Raw genomic sequence first — 26915 nt, 5'->3', positions numbered from 1 at the left:
ATATAATTTAATGGTATTTGAAAATGCTTATACATTAAGTAGAAAACACAAGAAACAAAATCACATGTTAAAGATAATTTCAAATATAATACAGTAAACAGACAATAGGTGATGGGATGCATAAATGCAAAATTAAAAAGTAAAAAAAAAAAAAAAAAAAAAAAAAAGGCTGGAAAGAAATGCACCAAAGTATTATTAGGTGCTAAGAGTATAGGTGGTCTCTATTCTCTACATTTTCTACTATTAAATCATAGTATGTATTACAGAAAGCAACCTGTGCTAATCTTTAAAACCACTTAAACTGATCTGGTATCCCTTTCAGAATCAAAGAAAGGAAGGCAGGATGAAGACAAAGAATAAAAGACTTTAAGTAAGTCCTTAGCCTATTCTATTTAATCCTGCTCCTCTTCTAGTATTTTCTAAATCTGATTCTCAGCCCTGGCAGCATATTAAAATTAATACAAAGAAGTCAAATATGGACTACATGGGAAATAGTACTAATATATGCTACAACACAGATGAACTATTAAAACATTATGCTATGTGAAAGAAGGCCACAGAGTGTATGATTCCATTTATAGAAAATGTACAGAAACAGACAAATCCAGAGAGAAAAGTATATTAGTGGTTGTCTGGGAGTGGTGGTGGTGGTGGAGGAGTAAAATGGAATGACTGATGGGTCTGACAAAGGTCCCATCTCCCAGGCCACAGACTGTAACTGGTCCATGGCCTGTTAGGAATCAGGCCACACAGCAGGAGGTGAGCAGCGGGTGAGAGAGCTAAGCTTCATCTATATTTGCTGCCACTCTCCAGCACTAGCATCACTGCTTCAGCTCTACCTCAGATCATCAGGCATTAGATTCTCATAGGAGCACAAACCCTACTGTGAACTGCACATGCGAGTGATCTAGGTTGCGTGCTCCTTATGAGAATCTAATGCCTGATGATCTGAGGTGGAGCTGAGGCGGTGATGCTAGAGCTGGAGAGTGGCTGCAAAAACAGATTAACATTAGCGGAGAGGTTTGACTGCACAGAGACCATAAAAAATCAATTGCTTGTAGACTCATATCAAAACCCTATCAGTGAGTGGCAAGTGACAATTAAACTGCATCTGGTGGCAGGCTTTATAGTACCAAGGGAGTTGATGTACTTCAATTGTACAGCTGCATGTGCTGGCAGGCTTTCTAAGTCAGAATCCGACATTTATTTTAGTCCACACATGGCCTGCCCATTATTTTATTTACCACTTTCATACGTGCCTCTTTGCTGCACTGTGCACTTGTATCAGTCACAGTTTTGATAAACCTGCAAGCTAACCCTAGCCAAAATGAATAAAAAACAAACGTCACTGGAGAGCTTCTTTGAAAAGGGGGAAAGACCCAATGATGAGACAGCAGAAGCCTCTAAGACTGCCAAAGAAAAGAAAACTGCATTTAAAATAAAATATCGAGAGTCCTACTCAAACTATCAGTTCTTTGCAATAGGTGATTCACATTGTCCAAGTCTGCTTTGTATAATGTGTGGCAACTAGCTATCCTATCCAACGAAGCCATGAAACCTTCGAGACTGCTTCGCCACATGGAGACGAAGCACCCTGCATCAAAAAACAAGCCTTTGGAGTTTTTCAAAAGAAAAACCGTGACTACGAAGAACAGAAACAATTATTGAAGGTCACCATTTAATCAAATGTGTCTGCACTAAGAGTATCATTCTTAGTGGCTAACCACATTGCTAAAGCTCAGAAGCCCTTTACTATTGGTGAAGAGTTGATCCTGCCTGCTAAGAATGTTTGTCATGAACTTTTAAGAGGCTGCAGTTCAAAAGGCGGCACGTGTTCCTCTTTCAGCTAGCACCATAACTAGATGAATTGATGAAATAGCAGAGGATATTGAGGCACAATTGTTAAAGAGGACTAATGAGTCACTGTGGTATGCAATCCAGGTTGAGGAGTCTATTGACATTGACAACAAGTCGACAATGTTTGTTTTTGTGCAATGTATTTTTCAGGATGATGTGCATGAGGATATGTTATGTGCACTTTTGCTGCCAACCAATGCCATAGCTGCAGAACTATTCAAGTCTTTGAATGATTACACATCAGGAACACTAAATTGGTCATTTTGTGTCAGTATATGCATGGAGTGGCTGGTCTGCTTTCACTACTTGCGTCAAAGAGGTTGCTTCTGAATGTGTCTACGCACTGTCATCCCTAGAGAAATGCTGGTTAGCCAAAAAATGTTAACTAAACTTAACGTTCTGCAGGATCTGCAGGATGTGATTACAATGATCAAGCACATTAAAGTACAAGTCCTTAACTCACATCTGTTTGCACAGCTCTGTGAGATGGATGCAGAACACAAAAGTTTTCTCTTATACACAGAAGTGAGACAGTTTTCTAAAGAGATCAATGGCCAGAGTTTTTGAATTACGAGAGCCATTCCAGAGATTTCTTTGAGAAAAACAGTCACCACTGGCTGCATATTTCAGTGACACAGAATGGGTCACAAAACTTGTGTGACATATTCAATCTGCTTAACCAACTCAATCTGGTACTTCAGGGGAGAACGACAACTATGTTCAAGTCAGCAGATAAAGTGGCTGCATTCAAAGCCAAACTGGAATTATGGGAGTGACGAGTGAACATTGTGATTTTTGACACTTTTCAAACATTAGCAGAGATTTTGAATGACACTGAGCCAGGGCCTTCCTTCTCCCAACTGGAGAATGATCACCTATGTCAACTTGCAAAAGAGTTTGAGCATTACTTCCCAACTACAAAAGAATGGAAAAAAAGGAATGGATCCATGACCCATTTGTGAATAAGCCAGGTGAACTGACTTTATGTTTGAGGAAGATCAACTGCCTGAGATCGCAAATGACGGTGGCCTTAAAAGTATGTTTGAGATAACTTCAAATCTTCATATGTTCTGGATTAAAGTCGAGGCAGAATATTCTGAGATTGCCACAAAAGCACAATGAAAAGCCTGTTTCCATTTCCAACATCCTATCTTTGTGAAGCGTCGTTTTCTGCAATGACAGGAACCAAAATGAGATTACAGAGTACACCAAGGATAAGCAACACTTCAGGTGTCACCGTCTCCCATCACCCCCAGATTGGACCGTCTAATTGTGGGAAAACAAGCTCAGGGCTCCCACTGATTCTGCATTATGGTGAGTTGTATAATTATTTCATTATATGTTACAACGTAATAATAATAGAAATAAAGTGCACAATAAATGTAATGTGCTTGAATAATCCCGAAACCATTCGCCCATGCAACCCTCCAGTGTGGGGAAAAATTGTGTTCCACAAAATTGGTTCCTGGTGTCAAAAAGGATGGGGACCGCTGAAGTATGGGGTTTCTTTTTAGAGTGATGAAAATGTTCTGAAACAAAATAGTTGTGACATTGCACAACACTGTAAACATACAAAACCCCCATGAAAATGTACACTTTAATATGGTGAACTATGTTATATGAATGTTATCGCAATAAAAAAAATTGCAAAGAAAAAAAAAGATTAGTGAACAGAGAATGAATTCACCTTTCTATTGAAGGAACAACAAATGAAATCTGACAAAAGAGTTGAAAAAGTGGTTTTCCAGACACTGGACATCAGGCAATAAAGGATAAAGATACTTGAAAGAAGGAATATAAAATGAGGTGAGCCCTACAACTGCCTTAGGTTACTGCCATGAAAGAGTTCCATGGTATGGAGCAAGAGAGTGAATTGAGGCAGATCCTAGAAAACTTCATGAGTTGAGCAGACATAAGAATCCAGGAAGACTGAGGCACCTGAAGTTCACAGGGCAGAGTATCAAAGAGGAAAGAACTTCACAGAGAGAGAACCCAGGAAGCCTGCAAAGGAATGTTCCTGGAATGTTCAGCAGAGTACTCAACAGCATATGTATGAGAAAAAGCTATCTGACACTGGAAAAGAACTATCCCAAAGGATTAGAGGAAACAGTGCCTGGCACTCAGGGCCAGGAGAGCACATGTTCCCACCAACCAGACTAAAAACAAACAAACAAACAAACAAAAAACATGCTACATACAGAGGAAAAAAGATAAGGATGATACCAGATTTCTCATCAGAAACAATGCAAGTGAGAAGACTGGAGCACCATTTGAAGAGTACCAGAAGAAAAAACTATCAAGCTGGAATTTTATACCCAGCAAAAATATCTTTCAAAAACAAAGGACAAATTAGAGATCTGTTCTATAACAATGTGCATGTTAATACGGTAATGTACATTTAAAAAGTGTTAAGATGATGAATTTGTTACGTGTTTTACCACACACAAAAAAGGTGAAATAAATACATACAAAAGCTGAAAGCATCCATCACCAATAGACCTGCATTACAAGAAATGGTAACAGAAATCCTTCGGTAAAAAGGAAAATGATAGCAGATAGAAGTCTGGCTGTAAGACAAATTGATGAAAAGTAGGAGTAGTGATAACTACAAGGGTAAATATATACATCTTTTCCATATTATTTAAAAGTATTTGAAAAATAATTGGCTGTTTAAATAAGATTATTATTACATATGAAAAATACAGTATAAGGGCTGGGCAGGAAGAAACGGAAGTACACTATCGTAAGGTTCTTACACTATATATAGTGGTATATCACTTGAAAGTAGATTGTGATTAAATAAAAATTTATATTATAAACCCCAAATCAGAGGTTCTCAAACTTGGCACTACTGACATTCTTAGCAAGGCAATTCTTTGTTGTGGGAGGCTGCCCTGTGCAGGGATGTTCAGCAGCATCCCTGATCTCTACCTACAAGACATCAGTAGTGTACCCCAAGTTGTGAAAATCAAAAATATTTTCAGACATAACCAAGTGTCCCTATGGGAAATAAATCAGACCCCACTGAAAATCACTAAAGTAACAAAAACAGCAACAGTTAATGAACCAAACACAGACAGAATGAAATCATAAAAAATAATTTTAAAAAAGGCAGAATAAGAAAGGAAAAAGGAACAAAGAACAGAAGAAATGGAAAATGATAAAATGACAGAGTAAAAACTAACCATATCGAAAATCATATTAAATCTCAGTAAACCAAGAATAGAGGGGAACTTCCTCAACTTCATAAAGAACGTCTACAAAAAACTATAACACCATAGTTGATGGTGAGAAACTTGACACTTTCCCACTAAGATCATTTACAAGGAAGGGATGTCCCCTCTCACCACTTTGTTTCAATCTTGTACTGGCAGTTGTAGACAATACCCCGAAAAAAGGAAATAAAAGTTATACAGATTGAGAAAGATATAAAATTGTCTTTGCGGATGACATGATCATCTATGTAGGAAATCTCAAAGAAGTGACAAAAAACTCCTAAAACTAATCAAGTGATTTATGGGAAGGTTGCAGGATTTGAGATTACTATACAAAAGTAAATCATTTTCCTATATACCAACAATAAACAAGTAGAATTTGAAATTAAAAACATAATACCATTTACATCAACATCACCCAAAATGAAATATTTAGGTATAAATCTTACAAATTAAGCACACTATTTATGAGGGAAAAATCATAAAATTCTGAGGAACAAAATGAAAGAACTAAATAAAGAACTATTCCATGCTCATGAATAGGAAAACTCAAAACTGTCAAGATGTCAATTCTTCCCAACTTAATCTATATACATTCAATGCAATCCCAATAAAAACCTCAGCAAGTTATTTTGTCAATATTGACAAACTGATTCTAAAGTTTATGTGGAGAGATAATAGACCTAGATTAGCTAACACAAAATTGAAGAACAACAAAGTTGGAAGACTGACACTATCTGACTTCAAGACTTAAACAACACAACAGAGCAATTCTTTTCAACAAATGGTGCTTGAACTGGACATCTGCATGCAAAACAAACAGTCTAGACATAGACTTAACATCCTTCACAAAAATTAAGACAAAATGGATCACAGACCTAAATGTAAAAAGTAAAACTATAAAACTGTAAGATAACAGGAGAAAACCTATATAACCTTGGGTATGTCACTGATTTTTTAGATACATCACCAAATCACTCAAAAAGGTTGTGAGATGCTGCTAAAGCAGCACTTAAGAAGAAATTTATAGCACACTAAACACCTGTATAAAAACAGAAAAAAGGTTTCAAATCGACAACTTCAGTTTCTACCTTAAGAAACTAGAAAGAGAAAATTAAACTCAAAGTAAGCAGAGGGAACTAATCAAGGTCAAAATGGAAATCGATAAAACCAAAAGCTGATTTTTTAATGCAATCAATAAAATTGATAAACTTCTAGACAGATCAATGAGGAAAAAAGTTGGAGGACATAAACTACCAATGTTAGGAACGTGAAAGGAGATATCACCCTAGAGAATATTATGAACACCTTCATACCAATAAACTTGTTAATTAGATGCAAAGGACAAATTCCCTGAAAGAAACAAACTACCAAAGCTCATAAAGGAAAAAATAGATAACCTGAATAACCTTATATCTACTAAAAAAAATTAAACTGTAAAAACTTTCAAACAGAGAAAAACTCCAGGGATAGATGGCTTCACTGGTAAAGGAACTCTACCAAATATCTGAGGAGAAAATAATAACAACTCAACACAAATTCTTCCAAGACACTGAAATGGAAGTAATACTTCTCAACTCATTCTATAAAGCCAGTATTACTGATACCAAAACCAGAAAAAGGTATTACAAGAAAACTACAAATAATGCTTGTGAACATAAATGCATTCTAAAAAAAAGTTTAGCAAATAGACTCCAACAATATATTAAAAGGTCATTAAACATGACCAAATGGGGTTTATCCGAGGACTGCAGCACTGATTTACATCCAAAATCAATGTAATTTACTGTATTAATAAATAAAAAACAAGCAAACAAAAACCAGTATGATCATCTCCATATACAGAAAAAGCATTTACAAAATCCAACATCCATTCCAAAAATTCTTAGAAAGCTAAAAATAGGAGTTTCTTCAAACTGATAAAGGGTACCTACTAAAAAAAAAAAAGAAAAAAAGAAAAAAAAAGCCATATCATACTTAAGTGAAATATTGAATACTTCTTCCCTAATATTTGGAATAAGACAGTGATAACTGCTCTCAACAATTCTATTCAATATTGTACTGGAGGTTCTAGTCAGTGTAATCGCCAAACCAGAGGGAGACAGGCAGAAAGAGTGAGCGAGCATCCAGACAGGGAAAGGAAAAAGTAAAATTGCCTTTATTCACAGAACCCCAAGATCCTTTATATAGGATATCTGATGGAATCTACAAAAGATCTGAGTTTAGCAAAATTTCAAGATGCAAGATCAATATACAAAATCAATTGTTTTTCTATGTACTAGTTACAAAACTCTGAAGTTAGAATAAAATTACAGATTCATCAAAACAAAGATCCCATTTTAATCTCAAGTGATTCAAAATATAACAATGTGCTAATTCCTTTGAATATATACTGAAACAACCTGCCAAACATCCAAAACTGTCTGAATCAGTTGCTATGCAACCCTGAGGTCTTAAAACCAGAAGAGTTTTGAAGGGCAAAATCTTCATCTAGGTGAGAGTGAAGTCAGACTTCTCAACTCTATCAAAAGAATTTTAATTGAGATCCATATTCCTGAGATCTAAAACATCAGAATTTTTTCATTTAGCACATATATTTTCAAACATCTCAATCTTTAATGTGTTATCTCCTATCTCAGAACCCATGAGATTTAACTTTTAACCAGTCATACCTTTCAGTCTTCCAATTACACAGTTGGCACTCAAAGAGGCTTTAGACTATCTAGTTTCTCCTTAAAAAGTTGAGATAATCAGCATTTTAGGGATAAAGCCCAAAGCGGTGGCTTTCAAACTTCAGTGTGCTTCAGAATCTCTTGTAGGTCTCATTTCAAAAGACTGCTGAGTTGAATTTGATTCAGTAGGTCTGGGATGGAACCAGACAATTTCCATTTCTAACAAGTTCTAATGTGATAATAAAGCTGTAAATTGGGGGACTACACTTAGAATTACCAGTTTATAGCAATGCTACTCAGACTGTGGTTCTCTAGAAGTACAGAAATTTAGCATTTAGAAAATTTTAAGGCAACGTGACAGACTTAATTTTATGTCTGCTAAAATGAATGATAAAAAAAATAGTGGCCTAGTAATTTTTTTGCATTTTTTATTTAAATTTTATAGTAACTTTTTTATTATCCTTGAGAAAAGTATTAGCAAGCAATGAATTAAATAAAAAAAAAAAAAAAAAACTGGTCTTTTACCACAGAAAATCTGAGAAACATCGGCCTCAAGAACATAGTATCCATTCATTCCTCTACTATTCTAAATACTGCTATTGTTAAGTTACATATATTTCATTAACTTTGCCTCCCAAAGATATACATCAGCTTTAGTTAAAAATCAATAAAACAAAAAGTCACCTTATTAAGGCTTCTGATTTTTTTTTTTCTGTAAAACTGTAAAGACATTTTTCAATTAAACAGATAAGTGCCCATTTGCAATGAATTTTAGAATTTAATAACAGGGTAAAGATTTTTCTTTTCTGAAAAACAGCTGTGTTAAATGTTAAATGAATAAGAATTGAATCACCCAGAGCTTCTCATTCTATCTTAACTGCCAGTGGGATGTGAAGAAGAAATGGGGGTGAGGGGGCTTTAATGGCCTGAGTAACTGATATCTTACACAAAAATGTAAAAGTAAAAGCAATCTTACTGAGTAGAAATATTTTGCCACAAGCAATTAATTCTAGAATATTTGACTTACAAATCAACTTCTGGAAACGAACTAAATTATAAGTTACATAAAACCAACTTGTTTCACTTGATAAAGTAATTAATGTTTACTTTTTAATCTAATTGTGTGGGTTTTTGAAACTTTGTTTTAAATGTAGAATTTCCTAGTGCTGATTAAAACCATGACCTTCAATGTCAACATGAATTCAGGAAGGTAACAGTTAACAACAATGTAGCTTGATATTAAATATTCACTCAACAATGGAAATGAGCAGTACCAGAGAAATTTAAAAACAGGCCAAATTATTGATATTTGGCTTTAAAAAGCATTATTTGATAATTTATTAATTTACCTATTAACAAAGTCATTTCTAAAATTATTTTGCATTCCTTGAATACTAAGAGTAGATAGATAATCCATGCAGAAAATTTCAAGATACTTACACATGAAAATAACAAGAATGAGATCACTGGTTATGAAGAAAAATATAACATTTTATTGAAAAAGGCTAGCAAATGAACTCATTCACCAGAGAAATTACACAAAAAGAAAATGGTTATCTCTTACTCACAAAAAAGTTGTGCCAGACTAGATAGCTCTACGCTGGGAAGCAATTCCTCCTGAAACTACCATATTTGAAATGGGCACTAGGCAAAAAAGTCATTGCTATAAGTGAATCATTATCAAGCAATCATCTGAAGGAGGGCAGAACATTCACTATTTATCAAGGTTATCTGCTGGACTTTTAAAAATGATACTGCATCTCCCAGCCACACTTAAGAATTTCATAGAAACGTGTCAAAAAGCCCTTAGGTGTGTTACAGAAAAGAAAAAAAAAGTTGAGAGCTACTGCTCTAAATCACAGTTTCTCAAATTCTAATGTGCACTTGAACCAACTAGGGATCTTTTTTAAATGCAGATTTTGATTCAATAGGTGTAGGATGAGACTTGAAATACAGCAATTTTAATGAGCTCTCAGGTAATTCCAAATACAGACCTAACTTCGAGTGGCAAGGTTCTAAAATATGTAAACATCTCAAAAAAAGGTATCTTTATTGTATAAATGCTCTAGAAAAGTCTAACAGCTTTTAAAAAATTAAACCTTTTTAATATACCTACCATACAACCAAGCCATTTCACCCCCAGGTATTTACCCAGAACAAATGAAAGCAGATATACCACCCCCCCACACACAGACATAGACATAGACACAGACAAAGACACAGACACAGACACACAGACACACACACACACACACAAATGTTCATAGCTCTATTTATAATAACCAAAAATCAATCAACAGATAGATAACTGTGGTATATCCTTAAAATGGAATACTATTTAGCAATAAAGAGGAATGAACTACTGATACATGCTATATGTATGAAATCTCAAAACAAGTATGCTGAGTGAAAGAAGCCAGACCAAAAGAGATTATATACTGTATGATCTCATTTATATAAAAATCTAGTAAATGCAAACCACTAATCTACAGTAACAGAAAGTCAGTATCTGCCTGAAGACGGGAGGTTTATAAAGGGGCACGGAGGTGATATGCTCATTATCTTGACTATGGTAATGGTTTCACAGCTGTCTACAAATACCAGCGTCTACCAAATTGTACACATTAAGTATGTGCACTTTATGTCAATCATATCTCAATAAATGTTTTAGAAAGATAGCTTTCAAATACAAAACGCTGGCTAAAATAATGTCACCATATATAACAGATAAATTCTAACTCTGAAAATTCCATGTAATACTGTGATATTGTGATTTATAATGTACATTATAAATGTACATTTGGTCTTTGTACCCTTTCCTGGCACAGAGCTCCTAAAACTCTTGGAATTTCCTAAATGATAGAGTGATAAAGGTGCATTAATAGTCCTAACAAATCCCTTTCAACTATACCCGAATTAGTAACTTTTTGAAAGCACCTAAGGATGAAGGCTAGTTTCCAAGAGAATCAATCATGTGATTAGAAGGGTTGAAACTTTCAGTTCTACCCACTGAACTCTGGGGAAGGGCTGCAGACTGCAAATCAATTACCAACAGCCAATGATTTAATCAATCATGCCTAAATAATGAAGCCTCCATAAAAGAAAAACAAAAAGGACTGGGTTCAGAGAGCTTCCAGGTTGGTGAACACATGGAGGTGCTGGGAGAGTGGCACACTCAGAACGGGCATGGACTCTCTGCACCCCTTTCGCATACACTTCTGTATGCATCTCCTTCTATCTGACTTCCTAAGTTATATTCTTTTATCGTAAACTAGTAATGTAGCAAGTAAAATGTTTCTGAGTTCTGTAAGCTGTTTTTGTAAATTAACTGAACTCAAGGAGGTGGTCACTAAAGCCTTCAATCTATAAGCAGCTGGTTAAAAGCAAAGGTGACAATCTTGATCTGCAACTAACATCTGAAGGCAAGGTGGTGGTGGTGGTGGATTAAGATGGTGGTGAAGGTGGAAGGTGACTTAGAGGATCTTTCTTAGTTCCATGTAACTACTGAAAATGTATTGAAAAGAAAGCCAGTGATGATCCAGTGAATTACCAATTAGATAACAATGAAGTTACAGAATATAATATTAACACACAGAAATCTATAGCATTTTAAAATACAAGCAATAACAAGTTACAAGGTATGATGGGTGAGAAGATAGCGTTTACAATAGCAACCAAATAGGTAAAATTCCTAGGAATAAGCTTAAGCAAAAATGCACAAAACTAATATAAGAAAACTATTCCTGAAAGATATATAAGAAGACTTCAACAAATAGAGAGCTAAACCATGTTCTTGGATAGGAAGTCAACATCACAAAGCTGTCAATCTCTATAAGCTAATTTATAAATGTATGGTGAGTCTCAATTAAAATATCAACTTTTTTCCTGGAGTTAGACAAAATAATTATAAAGTTCGTATAAAAAAATAAATAGGAAACAAAAGTAAGCTCTGAAAAAAGAGAGCGATAAGAATGGGAAAAGTGACTAACTCTACCAGATTTTTAAAAAAATAAATATATAAAGATAAAATAATGAAATAATAATTGATTAGTGATTAAAAAAGCAAATTTTTTACAGAATGAACAAAACAGAAAGTTAGGCCCAAATGCCTAAGAAAATTAAAATATAATAAAAGTGGCATCTTAAATCAGGGAGAAAAAATATTTTTGAAAATGGTATTTGTTGAAACCTATTTGATTATATTAACCAATCCTATCCCAATAATTTTAATTAAATAAATGGTGTTTGGACACCTGGATAACCATTTGGATGAAAAAACTGGATCTACAGAGCAGTTATACTAGAATGAACCATGTAAGTTTTGGAAGAAAACGAGGTAATTAAGAACCCGAGAGAGGGAGAAAACACCTTAACTTTAATTCAAAAACCAGGAGCCATTTTGAAAGAACTGAAAATTTTCTATTTTGTCCTCTTAATGTTCTATTTAGTGCCAGGTTTTTAGCATTTTAAAATGATTTCATCGTTTATGCCCCTCCCCACACCGCTCCCAAATGTAGTGCTTAAGTGCTGTCTAATGTTCCTCAGCACGAGAAGGCTATGATGTGCCTTATAGAGAAAGTATGGTGTGTTAAACAAGTTTCATTCAGGCACCAGTTACAATGCACTGCTGTAAATTCAAGTTCAGTCAATCAACAACACATATAATATAAAGTATCTTTAAACAGAAATGTATGTAAAACAAGGTTATGCATGCATCGATTGGCTGATGAAAATGTGACCACAGTCTCACAGGAACCTAACCCTTAATTTCTTCTAGGATCAATGGTTCAGTAGTTACTAATTCACTGTCCATGGCAATTTTATAGAACATAACTAGTGAAAAAAAATGAAAATCCACTGTATATTCGTGTGTGTGTGTGTGTGTGTGTGTGACAAAATTAAATACATTTTCTCACACACACACACACACACACACACACACACACACACACACGTCACAGCCAGAGAAGTTTGAAAGCACAAGATAAGAAACCCTGAAAGGAGAGGTTAAATGGCAAGGCATACAAGGGATCACAGGCACAAATGCTAATCTTTTTTTTCTACCTAGTACCAGAATCATCCATAAATTGTGATTTGGTTGTTAAATCTCAAGTAAAGTCTAAACAATACTTTAGAAAAGTATCCCGGATATTCTGATGTGTGGCCTAGGTGAGAACCACTATTCTCCTCACTAAAATGGTGGTTCTCAAAGTGGGGTCCCTGGACAAGCAGCATCAGGATCACCTGGAAACTTGTTAAAAAAAAAAAATGCAACAACCTGGGCCCCATCCCAGACCTATTAAATCCTGCACTCTAGGAATGGTGAACAGAGATCAGTGTTCTAACAAGCCTTCCAGGTGATTCTGATGCATGATAAAGTTTGAGGATCACTGACCTAAATCTTCTGTATTTCTTTTGGAGATACTTTGAAAACTCTGATGAATTCTTCTAAGATGGATGAACTATTTCAAATAAAGCTGAAGGTTAACTGTTACTATTACCCACATTGAAGTATCTATAATGTAGAGACAAACTTCTTCCAAGTAGCTTCTTTATGGAGAGTGGTCCCTCTACTTTAAACTAAAATAAGTAAAATCTGCATATTACTAGCATAATAATCAAGGAGTATCATTTCTTTAGAACATCCTCCATAACACAAAGTTTCTTTTCCTCAGAATTCTGTAAACAGGCACTGTTCATAACATAAGTTTGTCCTAAAAGGTGAATTTACATTAGATCACAAAAATTCTTTCAACCCTCTAACAACTCTCTTGGGTATCACACACTTTGAATATGAAAAATAAAGACATGTCTATTTAAAAAAAAAAAACGACTAACTCATGGCATTTGGCGTATGGAAATAATTTCAAAACTAATTTGTAAATATTAATTTAATTGTATACTATGCTCAACTAGCTATTACATTAATTCATATATACTCTGGTTCAAATCATGTCCTTTATGACACAAATTTTCACAATATAATTTTTATCTTCCATATAACACATTAACCTCATACAGAGATATCTGTGTATAATTCTTTTCTATGGGACTATAAGCTGCTTGAAGACAGCTATCACATCTCTTTCCATGTCTAAAGTACACAGCAGTAAACTGGAGAGCCACTTGCAAAAGAATGAAATTAGACTGTTCTCTATCACCATACACCAAAATTAACTCAAAATGGATTAAGGATCTGAATGTAAGGCTTGAAATCATAAATTGCACAGAAGAAAACATAGGAACTAAACTCATGGACCTTAGACTTAAAGAGGATTTTATGAATTTGACCTCAAAGGCAAGGGAAATAAAAGCTAAAATAAATGAATGGGACTACATCAAACTAAAAAGCTTCTGCACAGCAAAAGAAATCATCAACAAGGTAAAGAGACAACCATACAAATGGGCAAATATATTTGCAAGCAGTGCCTCCGATAAGGGCCTAATAGCCAAAATATACAAAGAACTCCTACAATTCAGTAACAACAAAAAACAAACGATCCAATCAAAAAATGGGCAGAGGACCTGAACAGACAGTTTTCCCAAGAAGACATACAAATGGCCAAGAAACATATGAAAAAATACTCAACATTGCTAGCTATTAGGGAAATGCAAATCAAAACCACAATGAGATACTATCTCACACCTCTTAGAATAGCTGTTATCAGTAGGACATGTAATAAGAAGTGTTGGAGAGGATGCAGAGAAAAAAGAACTCTCATACACTGCTGGTGGAACTGCAAATTGATGCAGCAACTATGGAAAACAGTATGGAGGTTCCTCAAAAAAACTAAGAATATGATCCAGCAATCCCTCTACTGGGTATTTACCCCCAAAACTTAAAAACCCATATTCAAAAAGATATTTGCACACCGATGTTTATAGCAGTATTATTCACGGTGGCCAGGACATGGAAGCAACCAAAGTGTCCTACAATAGATGACTGGCTAAAGAACCTGTGGTACATATATACAATGGAATATATTACTCAGCCATAAGAAGAGATGAAATACTGCCATTTGTGACAACATGGATGGACCTCAAGATAATCATGCTAAGTGAAATAAGCCAGATAGAAAAAGTTGAAAACCACATGATATCACTTATACGTGGGATATAAACCTAAAAGCAACAAATGAACAGGACAAACAAGCAGAGACTCATAGCCATGGACAATAGATTAGTGGTTACCAGAGGACAGAGGGGGAGGAGCAGGGAGGAAGTAGATGGGGTAAAAGGGGTCAAATATGTGGTGACAGAAAAAAATCTAACTATGGACAATGAACACACATTGCAATGTGTATATATATGCCTTACTGTTGAATTGTACACCTGAAACTTACTGGATTTTGTTAACCAATGTCGCCATAATAAAAATAGGAATAAAAAAAAAAAAACGAATTAAAAAAGTACACAACAGGTGTTGTTCATTCCATTAGCAAATATTTAGTGAGCAGCTACCATATGTCACTCACTGTACCAGATGATGGATACAAACATAAAGGTAATACAGACAGTCCAGTCCCTGTGTTCATGGAGCTGTTTACTTAACGAATAAACATCACAAACAACTACACTGCAAGTGTGGGAATATAGTCTGTATAAAAGATCCAGTTTACCAATATGATACACGACAAAGGACAGTTTTCTTCAAAAGGGTACCCTGTTGTCGCTCTTCTGACCCAAGTTGCTATTTAAGGCCATAAATTATTGTTAGAGAAAAAACACTGAGACAAGTCACTTAATAGTTCACCTACCTTTGACATGTTTTATATATAGAAAAATAAAGAAAATACTATGCACAGTGCAAGTATTACTGACAACCAAATTCCCAGATGGGAACAATAGGTTAAAGTTTGCTATCACCAAACAATCCATTAGAAAGCTACAATTTGCCAATTCTCAATTCCTTGGAAATTTTAAAAGGAAGAAATTTAAAATCAAAATGATTTTATGACTCTAGATTAACAAACTCTAAATCATATATTACTCACTTATAAAATGAATATTACAGGAGTAATATTTGCCCACTTCACTAAATAAAAAACATTTAGAAATTTTCTAGTGTATGTGCATGATGCTAACAGCTGCCTCTGTAGATTGTCTGGGGTACACTGGGAAGGAAGGACACTTACTTTTTATGTATATCATTTTGTTATTAATTTTTTATCTTTAAATCATGTGGGACTTATTTTTTAATTTAAAAAAGCTAGAAAATGTCTTAAACATGAAAATAAGATATTCTGTTTATTGTAGCATCTTTTTTATAATGATGAAAATAAAATCTGTAGCCTGACTATATATTTGGGACAAGGATGACACAAGAATAGAATTGCCATTTGGGCCACGGAAATTCTCCTGAGGGGTTGTGAGCCAAAGGTCGTAGAACCCCAAAACATTCGCAGGAAAGACACGAGGGATCCATGAACTTAGGTTAGAAAATAATCCTCTCTAATAACACTAACTTTTAACAAATTTAACATTTCCTTTGATTACTAATGTAGGCAACAGACCACAATAGTACTAGTAATACTTTTGACTATTAATACAACAGAAATCATAGATTTTTTCACTGTCATGTTACAATGGTTGCACCTGCCAAAATATTGTTTATACTCATCACTATTTCAAATTTAAGGTAATTAGACCCAATTCCCCTAGATCCTGTTATTTGCTAATAAATTAAAAACTTTTAATATTTTGATAAGTATATTTCATTATAATCAGTTTGATTTTATTTTAATTTTATGCATCCTTCTGAGAAGTTTCACCAGACAGCCACAGGAGTCCAGTCACAAAAAAGGTTAAGACTTGGAATAATGGTTATCAAATCAAGAGTAACAGCACCCATCTGGAGATTGAGAAAGGGAATATTTTGGGGTTATGGAAAATTGGAATGCTACCAGAAATTAGTGGACAGGAGATTGATTGATTAATAAACTTCCTGATATGTCTGTGACAGCCTCATACAACCAACTACAAACTGAATGTTCAAACATTCCAGTTGAGAACCATCTGAAGGATCAAACATACGGCAACATTATCTTCTTCAGTACCAGGCTTTCCAGTTTCCAAACTTAAGTGTTCATCCCAGAGTCACCAGGATATTAGAATGTCTCTCTTCATTTGCTTCTTTAGTCTATACCACCCACTAAACAAATTTTTATCATTAAAACCTATTTCCCCCCATGACCGATGAATTTGTCTAATCTGAAAAAAAATTGCTTTTAAAAAACAAATACAATACTTTAACTACCAAGTATTCAAGACTTAATTATTACTCTGAGAATTTGCTTAAGATTTAGTTCTCTTGGCTGTTAATTTTCATTCTTCAATTTTTTAAAATTAATTTGATTGTTAACTGCTCTGCCAGGAAACAGAGCTGGAAGGAGGAAAATACAGTATCAATTTGCTAATGTCTGAGAAATGTAAAAATATAATTGGCAGGAGAAAAAAACGTGAAATTTTATACTACAGAATAATGGAGATACTTTTGTATATTTTACTTTTCCATATTCCTTCACATTTATAATCCTGTATAACTAAAAATTATCAATAAAAAAATAGCAAAAAAAATTGCCTATATAAGGCTCTGACTTAAGTCTTTACAAAAAAAAAAATTAATCTTTAAAAAGTTACCCTTGAAACACTTCTCACTAAACAGATGATGGAATGTTGTTTAATAAGGTAATTTATCATGCCCAGAGGAAAAGTGACAGAGGCCAGGACTGGAACCTTAGTCATAATTTCAAAGTTCCAACAATTTCATCAAATTAGTAGTGCAACTAAGGACTGCTTGTCAACTCCCCAACCAACAACAACTTTGCCCATGCCCCTCCCCCCTCAAAAGGGGAGTAAGAAAGCTGGAAGTAAAGATAGATATAGCAGACAGGCTGACTCTTCCACCCCACATTCTTCAGACTGCACAGTATACTAGCTGACAAGAAAAAAGATATCTAAAAGCAGATACATGGAAATAGTGCTAAAAAGAATCTGGAAGTGGCTGCTATCTTCCTCCAGTATAAATCCCACAAGGAACAAGTCCTACATGATGGAGTAGGCAAAGCTGAAGTTTTGTTCTATTTAAGTGCAGACAAGGCAAAAAAATAATCAAGGATCAGTTTTAAGATGAAATCAATCAAGAAGGACCTTCTACTATCTACACTGATCTACTTCATGGATTATTCCTAACTATTTCCTCCTCAGGCTGTCCCCTATGCATCCATTACTATTTTCCGACCCCAATTCTACTTAAAATGAAACGAAGAAGCAGAGCTGTATGTTGAGTAACAATCAAACTCAATTCCAGTGGCCAGCATCATGGTCAATGCCTGTATTACATACTTTCTATCACTGAAGTGCCTGGGTAGGTATCTAGCCTGTGCTGAATAAAACAAAGACATATCTTCCTTAAGGCATTTGGTCTAACTGGGAAAATAAGTGTCTATTATCTCACCTGTGCTCTCACACTCTCTCTCTCACTCTCTCTCTCACTCTCTCACTCTCTCTCTCTCTCACACACACACACACACACACACACACACACACCTGGAAACTTGGGAGGGAGAGAGGAAGAAGGGGAGGGAGGAGACAGAAAGAAATGAGATATCAGAAAATTAGAATAAACTCATATTAGGGGCAAAAAGTATGCTAAAATTCAGAACATGTACAGCAACAAGAGTAGTAAAGAAAGTAAAAGAAAATTTCATGAAAGCAAGGGAACTGACCATATTCAAAACATAGAGAGTGGACTGTTCCACTGACCTTGAGGAAAAGTTAGTGTCAGAGAGTGGATAAATGTAACTGATTCTCATTCATTCTCTCTCTCTCTCTCTCAACCAAATTGACAGCATTTGCAATAGTGTTAGAGTTAAACCTTACCTATTAATATCTTCCTAACATTTAGTCTCTCATTTGTTCTATTCATCTGATTAACATTCTGGATAATATGCCCAGGAGGCAGACATGTGGATTCACAGATGCAGTAATTTTTAGAGCCAAAGGTATTTTAAAGGTCACTCAGTCCAATTCTATTTCACAAGTTAGGAAACTAAGGGCCAGAAGGTTAAATAGTTTCTTTGAGGTCATATAAAATTCATCCCTTTACTACTCTGAAGATTAGTAAGTGTGAAAAGTGTATTTTCTTTAAAAGGATTCTGGAAATTTCTTTTATAGTCCTTAATTCAAATTTCATTTAAAAAATGTAAGACATAAAATATTCTAATCTCATTAAAATATCTTACAAATTTAAGGTTTGTAAAAACACACTAAGTATACAAATTCATCTTGGGTCAAACCATTGGTTAAAACAATTTAACTCCATAACTTTTGATTATGATGTTATATACCCACCAGGCAGCTCTCTCTCTCAAAGGCAGCTCCCTGGCTAAAGCCCCATTCTCAGGAGGGTAGCCATTAACAGCACATGTATACTAACTTCTATTCTGACTAGCAGGCTTGGAGGTAGATAGATACCTGATGAAAGCCAACCTAATATACTCTCTATCTCAGGAATCTGGAATTTTGAACTGAAAAAAATATATAACAATAATGATAATAGCTAATATTTATACTAAATGCTTTATACACACCATGAACTGCCTCATTCATTCTCCCAAAAACCTCAAGAGATTTTATAGATGAAATTAACCTGCCAGAGGACTCAAACCCATACAGCCAGGTTCCAGAACACATTCACTTAACTACTACCCTATACTACTAATTAAAAGACTGGGAATTGTTAAGAGTTGAGTGTCATTAATGTTGCTTGCTGCTGAAAGGCCCATAGCTGCCCTGGTTCTCAGCCTTCCTAAACCCTGACTATTTAACCCTTCTTTGGTGTCTGTGAGACAACCTCCAGGAATCTTAAAGAAATCAGATCTGGTTTCTGTTACTTGAAACCAACCTGAAGATCTTACCTGTAAAATGATTTTAGGCCTCATTTTTAAGAGAACTGATACAGAAAAAATCTAAACTTACACCTGATTGACCATTCCTTAAATTTTTTTTAAAGGAATGTGTTTTTACAAAAGATATTCGCCACAAAGTTTCTTTCATGATATCATTCCCCAAGGCAAAAACTTTTAATGACTCTCGCATGCCTATTGGATAATAAACGATAAAACAGTACAGATGTAATGAACCTTAGATACCATCTAGTTCTCAACCCACTCATTTTAGAGATAGAGGTGTATAATGGTAAAGATAAGAGCCCTGGAGTCAATCACCCATAAGGCCTGTGTTCAAATACCAGCTCTACCATGGTCTAGTCTAGGAAGGGGTGCCCTTGGGCATGATACTTAATTTCCAAAGCCTCTGCTGCTTCTTCTGGAAAAGAGATAACAGCGCCCACACATCCCACCTATAATGAGCTCTAAACCATCTACTGAGTTTAACAAAGTGCCTGGTACATGCTCAACACACTAATACACATTCAATAAATGGTAACTGAGACAGTAGTGATGAACGACCTGAGGCTCAGAGAAGGTAGGCAACTTTACCAGATCATATGATCACTCAACAACAGAACTAAAACTCAAAAAACAGATTTCACACTTATACCTCAATGCTTTCTTCTACACCAGCCTACAAACTCCTGGGCCTAACATTCAAAACTACTGGTAATCTGGTATACTTCTACCTTTTTTTCAACCTAACCTCCAATCTAACTTTTATTCATTCAATCACCAAATATTTAATGAATGCCTTCTATGTTCTAAAGAATTTCTAGTGTAAACAATATCTTTGAAGATACAGCAGGGAACAAAGGGGAAGAAAAGTAAAAGCCATCTGCATGCTCCGGCCCCCAAAAAAAAAAAAAAGCCAGAGAATGACATGCTCAGAAACGACTGCTACCCTCCTCAAGTTTCGGTCAGTAGGTGAAGAAGGCTAGACAAGACAGATTAAAAAATATAAAACATGGAATAATCTTCTTTAGTCTACTTAACATCCATAGAATTTGCTTTAAATATTCCTGCACCCAAGTATTTGCTTCAACATATACCATACAACCAAACCTGAAAATCCAAATTGTTTAATCTTTCTCCAAGAAAGACATTCAAAGAGCATTAGAGTAAGTTAAATGTCATTGTATTTAAGAGGAGTAAGAGAAAACTTACTGGAATGCAAGCCTTCTCTATGCATTCCAGTAAGTTTTCTCTTACTCCTCTTAAATACAATGACATTTAACTTACTCTAATGCTCTTTGAATGTCTGTCAGGCTGATTAACCTGGTAGTTTTTGCTAACTTCCCAGATGTTTTTTACCTCAATGATTCATTTAAATTCTCTTAAGATCTGTATTCTTTTAATCCTAACACTTCAGAATACAGCCTTACACATATTGACTTACAGGCCCCTTTAAATAGTTACCCAATATCTTATTTAGATAATACCTGGCACTTAGATGATACCTGGCTAGTATTTGCTTTTGTTGAAAGATTAAACACTTAATGTTTTTATAATATCAGCTTACAAAATGGCATTTTATATGCTCTTCAGAACCCTCTATTATGAAACATATTAGTGCCAAAAATAACTTTGAAACTGTAGAAAGACGAAATATATTTCTATTCTATCACTCAAAATAGCACTTAAAGGGAGGTGAACACACAGTGTAAATATATACATGCCTTATTGTTAAAGAGTACAGCTGAAACTTTGGATTTCATTAACCAATGTCACTATAAAAAAATAATTATTTTAAAAAATATATCACTTAAAATCTTAAGATAATGACAAAAAGTAGGCAACTAACATATGTGAGAGGAGAAATGTCAATTCAGATCAGTGATGGTCTTTTTCTTAAAAAAAAAAAAAGGAATTGCATACTTCATGTAGATTTTGGTTCATTCTAGTATGAGAGACATCTTACACAAATCTGCATACACCTATGAGGGGTAATTAACATAAGAAATATTCATTACAATCATACCTAGATATAAAAAATTCTATATTTAAAAAGCCTCTGACACAAGAGGGAAAAAAAAGATTTACTATTTAGGTATACATAGTACCAAAAAGATTTAATATTTAGGTACATATAGTACCATAGCATACATACTATGATGGGTAATTAACATAAGAAATATTAATTACAACCATATCTAGGTATAAAAATTCTATATTTAAAAAGCCTCTGACTCATGAGGGAAAAAAAAGACTTACTATTTAGGTACATATAGTACCAAAAAGATTTAATATTTAGGTATACATAGTACCAAAGAAAGAAACCAAAAAAGAATTCCTGTAAGAACAATTTACCAAATTCTGCTAACGAATCTCTCTCTCTCTTTCTCTCTCTCTCTCTCTCTCTCTCACACACACACACACACACACACAGTGTTTCACAAAAACATAGCTTTTGGTATAGGAAAAAAGAAACAAAAGCTCATTCTATACTCAAGAAATGTTTATCAAGCACATATTATGTGCCAGGCATAATTCTGGGCACTTGAAATATATTAATGAACAAAACATGCAAAGATCCCCCACCCTTTCAGAGATTACATTCTATTACGAGAAAAATCTAAATAATAAAATAGGATAGTTTCTCACAAATTTCTTATATTTAGGATAACAAACACTCATATAAACATAATAGTGCCAACAAAGAAGCAAAGTTAAAAGACTAACAAGAAAAGAAGAGACAAAATTTGAAGAGCAAAAGTCAAAGTGATGAAAAACTAAACTTCTTAATAATTTAATATTCCAATCAAATCAAAATTATCTTTTACAGTCCCCCAAATTATGAAAAGTAAAATATTATTTACACCAACTATAACTTAATAATTGTTCATAAGACAATTTGAGATTCTGTAAAAACTCAATATGAAGCATAGTGGTTATGAGAATGGGCTTTTGTGACATTACAAGCAAGGGTCTGAATTCTAGTTTGGCCAGTTACTAGCACTGAGACCCTTCAATTTCTTCATCTACAAAACAGCAACAATAATACATCGAAAGGCTGTTACAAAGATTAAATGAAAACTAAAAACTAGAAACAATTCAAATATGCAACAACAGATAGAAGAATGAATATATTACAGTATTATCAATTCACTGGGATACTATTCAACAACAAAAAGGAATGGACTGATATATGCAACAAAGATGAATCCTCATGCATTGTGCTGAGCAAAAGCAGCATACACAAAAAAAGTATAATTCCATTTATATGAAATTCTAGAAAAGGCAAAACAAATCTATAATGAGAGAAAGAAAATCAGTGATGCTTAGAACTATTGGTGCAGAGGCACTCGCAAAGTAGCACAAGGGAACTTTTTGGGTGTTTAAAATGTTTTTATATCTTGACTGTGCTGTTTCCATCAGTGTACACTTTTGTCGAAATTCATCAAACTCTATGCATTAAATGGTACATTTCATTGTATGTAAATTATACCTCAAAAAAGTTGATTTTAAAAAGGATTAAATAATATATGTAAAGTTCTTAGCATAGTACCTGTGGCACAAGAAGTATTTCAAAAATGGCAGATATATTAAGAACATTAACTACCACTATACAAACTCATGGGGAGGTGGCAGAACCACTGATCATCTGATCTTCCTGACTGTTTAGATTCTAAATAAACATAAATTTACAGTATCTGACCTAGACTAAGTGTCAAAAGGAGCACTACAGAGACCAAGTTATAGGAAGATGCCAACTGGAAGACCTTAGGCAAAAAAGCAATGAAAATAAGAAAAGGTAAGAAAAGTAAAAGATGCTTGCATTCCAGAAGAAAAGAAAGAGCTAAGAGAATGACATGCTCAGTGATGATAGTGTTAGCAAAGTCATAGCAAAGTCAAAGAACATCTAGATTACCTCATCCAGGCATTATCAAAATGTAACTCAAAAGTGAGTTAATGACTGTATAAACCAAGTTTAATGGTAGTCCAATAGCTACATAGGGACAGTCCTTATTGGGGGCGGGGAGGGGGGAGGGAGGAGGGTGGAGGAGACGACATATCCATGAAGGCTTTAAAATGAAGTCGAAGGATTCTGCCAATGAAGAAGTAAAGGGGTCATGGTCACAGTGTGGACAGTTTAGAAATGCAGAGTGACAATTTTAAATCCATAAACAAAGGTTTTTCTTGTTTTTGCATCCCCAAAGTCTGTGATTAAAAAATATTTATAAAGGTAACTAATTAGGAACATGCTGACAATAGAAATCAAATTGAAATACAACTCAAATGAAAGAATATATTTGTGAAATTTGTTTTACTGATGCTTATCAAGGCAAAACATCTTTTTAAAATGAACAAATAATTCTGCTTAATAACAGAAGTCTTCTAGATAAGACCAGAAGAAATGAATTGGCTGTCACTCATGCAAGCACAAGTCTTCTAATTTACATGTTAATTTAAAAAAAATTAGAACTTAATTTGGACATTCTGGGACGCAAAAGACTTTAGACTATAAATTGTAACTATTATTGCTTAGTTTAGTTTTGATTTTAAGAACCTCTACTTGTAACATTAAAGAGGCAGAAAGGACAGGACAAAGAGTCAAAAAGTCCTGGGTTACAAGTCCAGTTCTATCAGAATGTGGATTTCTTCTTCCCTAAAATTGAGCAGTTGAAACAGGCTTCTGAAAATAACCTAACTTTAGTACTCACGGTTTAGATTAAAGATCACAAGTTTTACTGAAAAAGTTAATAGGACAAAATTGTAATAGGGTTAAGCATTTATTTTTTAAGCCATCATTAAAAAGGTAACTAAACTGCAAGTTTTCTCCCTAAATTCAGATAAAATACATATGTGGCAAACTAAGGACTAAAGGTGTAACAAAGTATAGTGCTGATCACTCTTTGCAAAAAGTAGCCGTATCTTCCAGGTGCTACCTTCATTCTAGAACAAGTTTCTTGGTTCAAGTACTTCTCAAACCAAAATAATAGGATCCAAGTAGTTACGTACAATACTGACACTTTAAAACTCAGCAGCCACCTTTCTTTTTGGTTCATATGTCATAATATAATATTAACGGAAATTTAACTTTGTAGAATCCAAAGTTGTGTTTTCTAAAGTTCAATTCAATTAATTCTCGTACATACTATAACTTTCTTATATTATCTTTCCCACGGAACACTGAGCTGTTAGAAATAAATTTTATTCAAGAAACAAAAAGAATTTTCACATAAGACTTTGCTCTAAACTTTCAGCGTAAATGTTGGGTTTTTATCTTATTTTAAAAGAAGGTGAAGGTTGAATGTTCATCCGATACGGCGGCCGTATTCATTTTCTACTTAAAGTGCAAGACTTAGAAGCAATCAAACACCAAAGAGAATGTGATTAAATCACAGCAGAAAGTAGCAATAACAGGGTAATATAATGAACTCAAAACTCCAGCAGCCAATCAAAGGCATAAAAGCATTTCCTGCAATTTTAACAGTCAAAAGAGAAAACCAATCACAGAAACCTTGAGCCTTCTTTTGACAAGTCACTGAAGCAAGAGAACCAATCCACGCACACTCGGGGTTGACAATAAGGCGGGACCGCAGGTTCATTGAAGAAATTCTTGAGGGTGCAGTTACTATGAACTTCGCACGCAAGTAACACCACTCCAGAGTCATAAACACTGCCAAAGCCAGATGAAATTCAACCGTATGCAAAATTTAACCCATAAGAGAGAAAAAGCAGCATTTTTGTCAAAAAGCGTTATATTATCAAAAATGCAACTGTCAATTTAAACGCACTAAGTCCTCAAACTTCTAAGACTCCTCTCGCCCCTCCATGACAATTCTCAGGGAAGCGGCGCGGGGACAGCACAGCACCGACAACCCATTGCTGAACATCGCCGGTTCCTTTCTAAAGCTGTGTACTGAGCGGGCGCCGTCTTGGGTAGGCAGAGATGTCCCGTTCCTGGACACGGAGCTAGCGGGTCCGCGGCTCTCTAACTCTACGTCCCACTGGGCAACCGCGGCCCCGGCCCTCGCCCGCCGCAGTGCTGCACCGCTTTATCCCACTGCATCACCAGAGGCTAGGGAACGAGGATTCCCTCGCTAGGAGGAATGTTTGTTTTGAAAGCACTTTACTTTCTACAAGTCATTTCAAATAGGACCCAATGCAAAACTAAATTTGAAAGTGGGGAAAAAAAATCTTTGCTAGCCAAAGGGCCCCTCGCTCATTAATTAACCACCCCCACCGGGTGCAGGAAAAAAAGGTAAACAGAGGCCCTACGCCAAGTGCGGGCAGAACATTCCCTGCGCCATTCCTGGCCGCCGCTTACGGCAAGGCCCCCTTACGGCAGCGTAAGCGGCGCTGCGAGCTAATCACAACACTGGGACGCAACAACATGGCGGCCGCGGGCGGGCGCTGCGCCGGCCGAGAGGGTTTACGCTACTCCGCCAGCGTAGGATCCCATGCGCTGGAGCGACAGCGGCGCCCTCCAGCGAGCGTAAAACGCGCTGTGAATGGCGAGGCCCGACTGACAAAGGTGAGGGGGGAGGAGGGAAGGGGGGGTAATAAACACTCGAGTCCCTACCGATTCCTCCTCCTTCTCCATCCCGGTGGGCATCTGGGGCACGGCCCGGTTGATGGAGACGCAGTCGTTGAGATCAGGCATGTCCTTGCCGCGGTAGATAGGCAGCGGTTTGGCGGCGTCCAGCGCCCGCGCTCGGAAGGAGAGTTTACTCATTGTCTCCCCGCCTTACAGGAACAGCCCGGGCGGCGGCGGCGGGGCGGGTGGGGAGGGGGGGAGGACTCCCGCCGCCTCCTCCACCTCCTTCCTCAGTGCAGCGCGGCCGGCCCGCTCCTCCTCCTCCTCCTCACTGCCCCCGGCCACAGCATGGGCGCCCACCCCGCCCGAAAACAGCCCCCTGCCGCCCGCGGCCGCCTCCACACACTAGATCCGCCGCTCGCCCGCCCGATCCGCTCCCTGCGCCATGGCCAACATGGCGGACATTACCACAGCGGCGGCGAGCGATCCCGGCAGCCCGCGCGAGAGCGCGCCCCCGCCGCGGGGACGCGCCTCGCCCTTTCCCTCCCTCCCTCCTTCCTCTCCCTTCCCCTCCCTCGCCTGCCCACCCACTCTCTCCGCTGCGCGGCCGGCCCGCGGGAGCGTGCTCAGCCTCGGGCCGCTCTGGGGAGAGCGAGCCGCGACGGCCCTCCGCTCGGCGACCCGCGTTCTCGCCTTGTGGCAGGTGCCAGGTGCGCAGGTTAACCCGCGCCTCCGA

The 26915-nt window shown here is 36.2% G+C and overlaps 1 protein-coding gene across 1 annotated transcript in view; it reads right to left on the bottom strand.

Moving 5' to 3' along the window:
• The window catches only part of EPC2 (enhancer of polycomb 2), a 105949-nt gene extending 79301 nt beyond the window's left edge, over positions 1-26648 (bottom strand). The window contains exon 1 of the mRNA XM_039855812.1: positions 26225-26648. Coding sequence (XP_039711746.1) covers positions 26225-26377 — 153 coding nt within the window. The 5' untranslated portion in view covers positions 26378-26648. The remainder of the gene's footprint in view (positions 1-26224) is intronic.
• Positions 26649-26915: the final 267 nt, after the last annotated feature.

Source organism: Pteropus medius, unplaced genomic scaffold (assembly GCF_902729225.1).
Source record: "Pteropus medius unplaced genomic scaffold, Ma_sr-lr_union100, whole genome shotgun sequence".
NCBI lineage: Eukaryota > Metazoa > Chordata > Mammalia > Chiroptera > Pteropodidae > Pteropus > Pteropus medius.
Note: the sequence above shows the minus strand (reverse complement) of the source record. Positions and strands in the feature narration are given on the sequence as shown.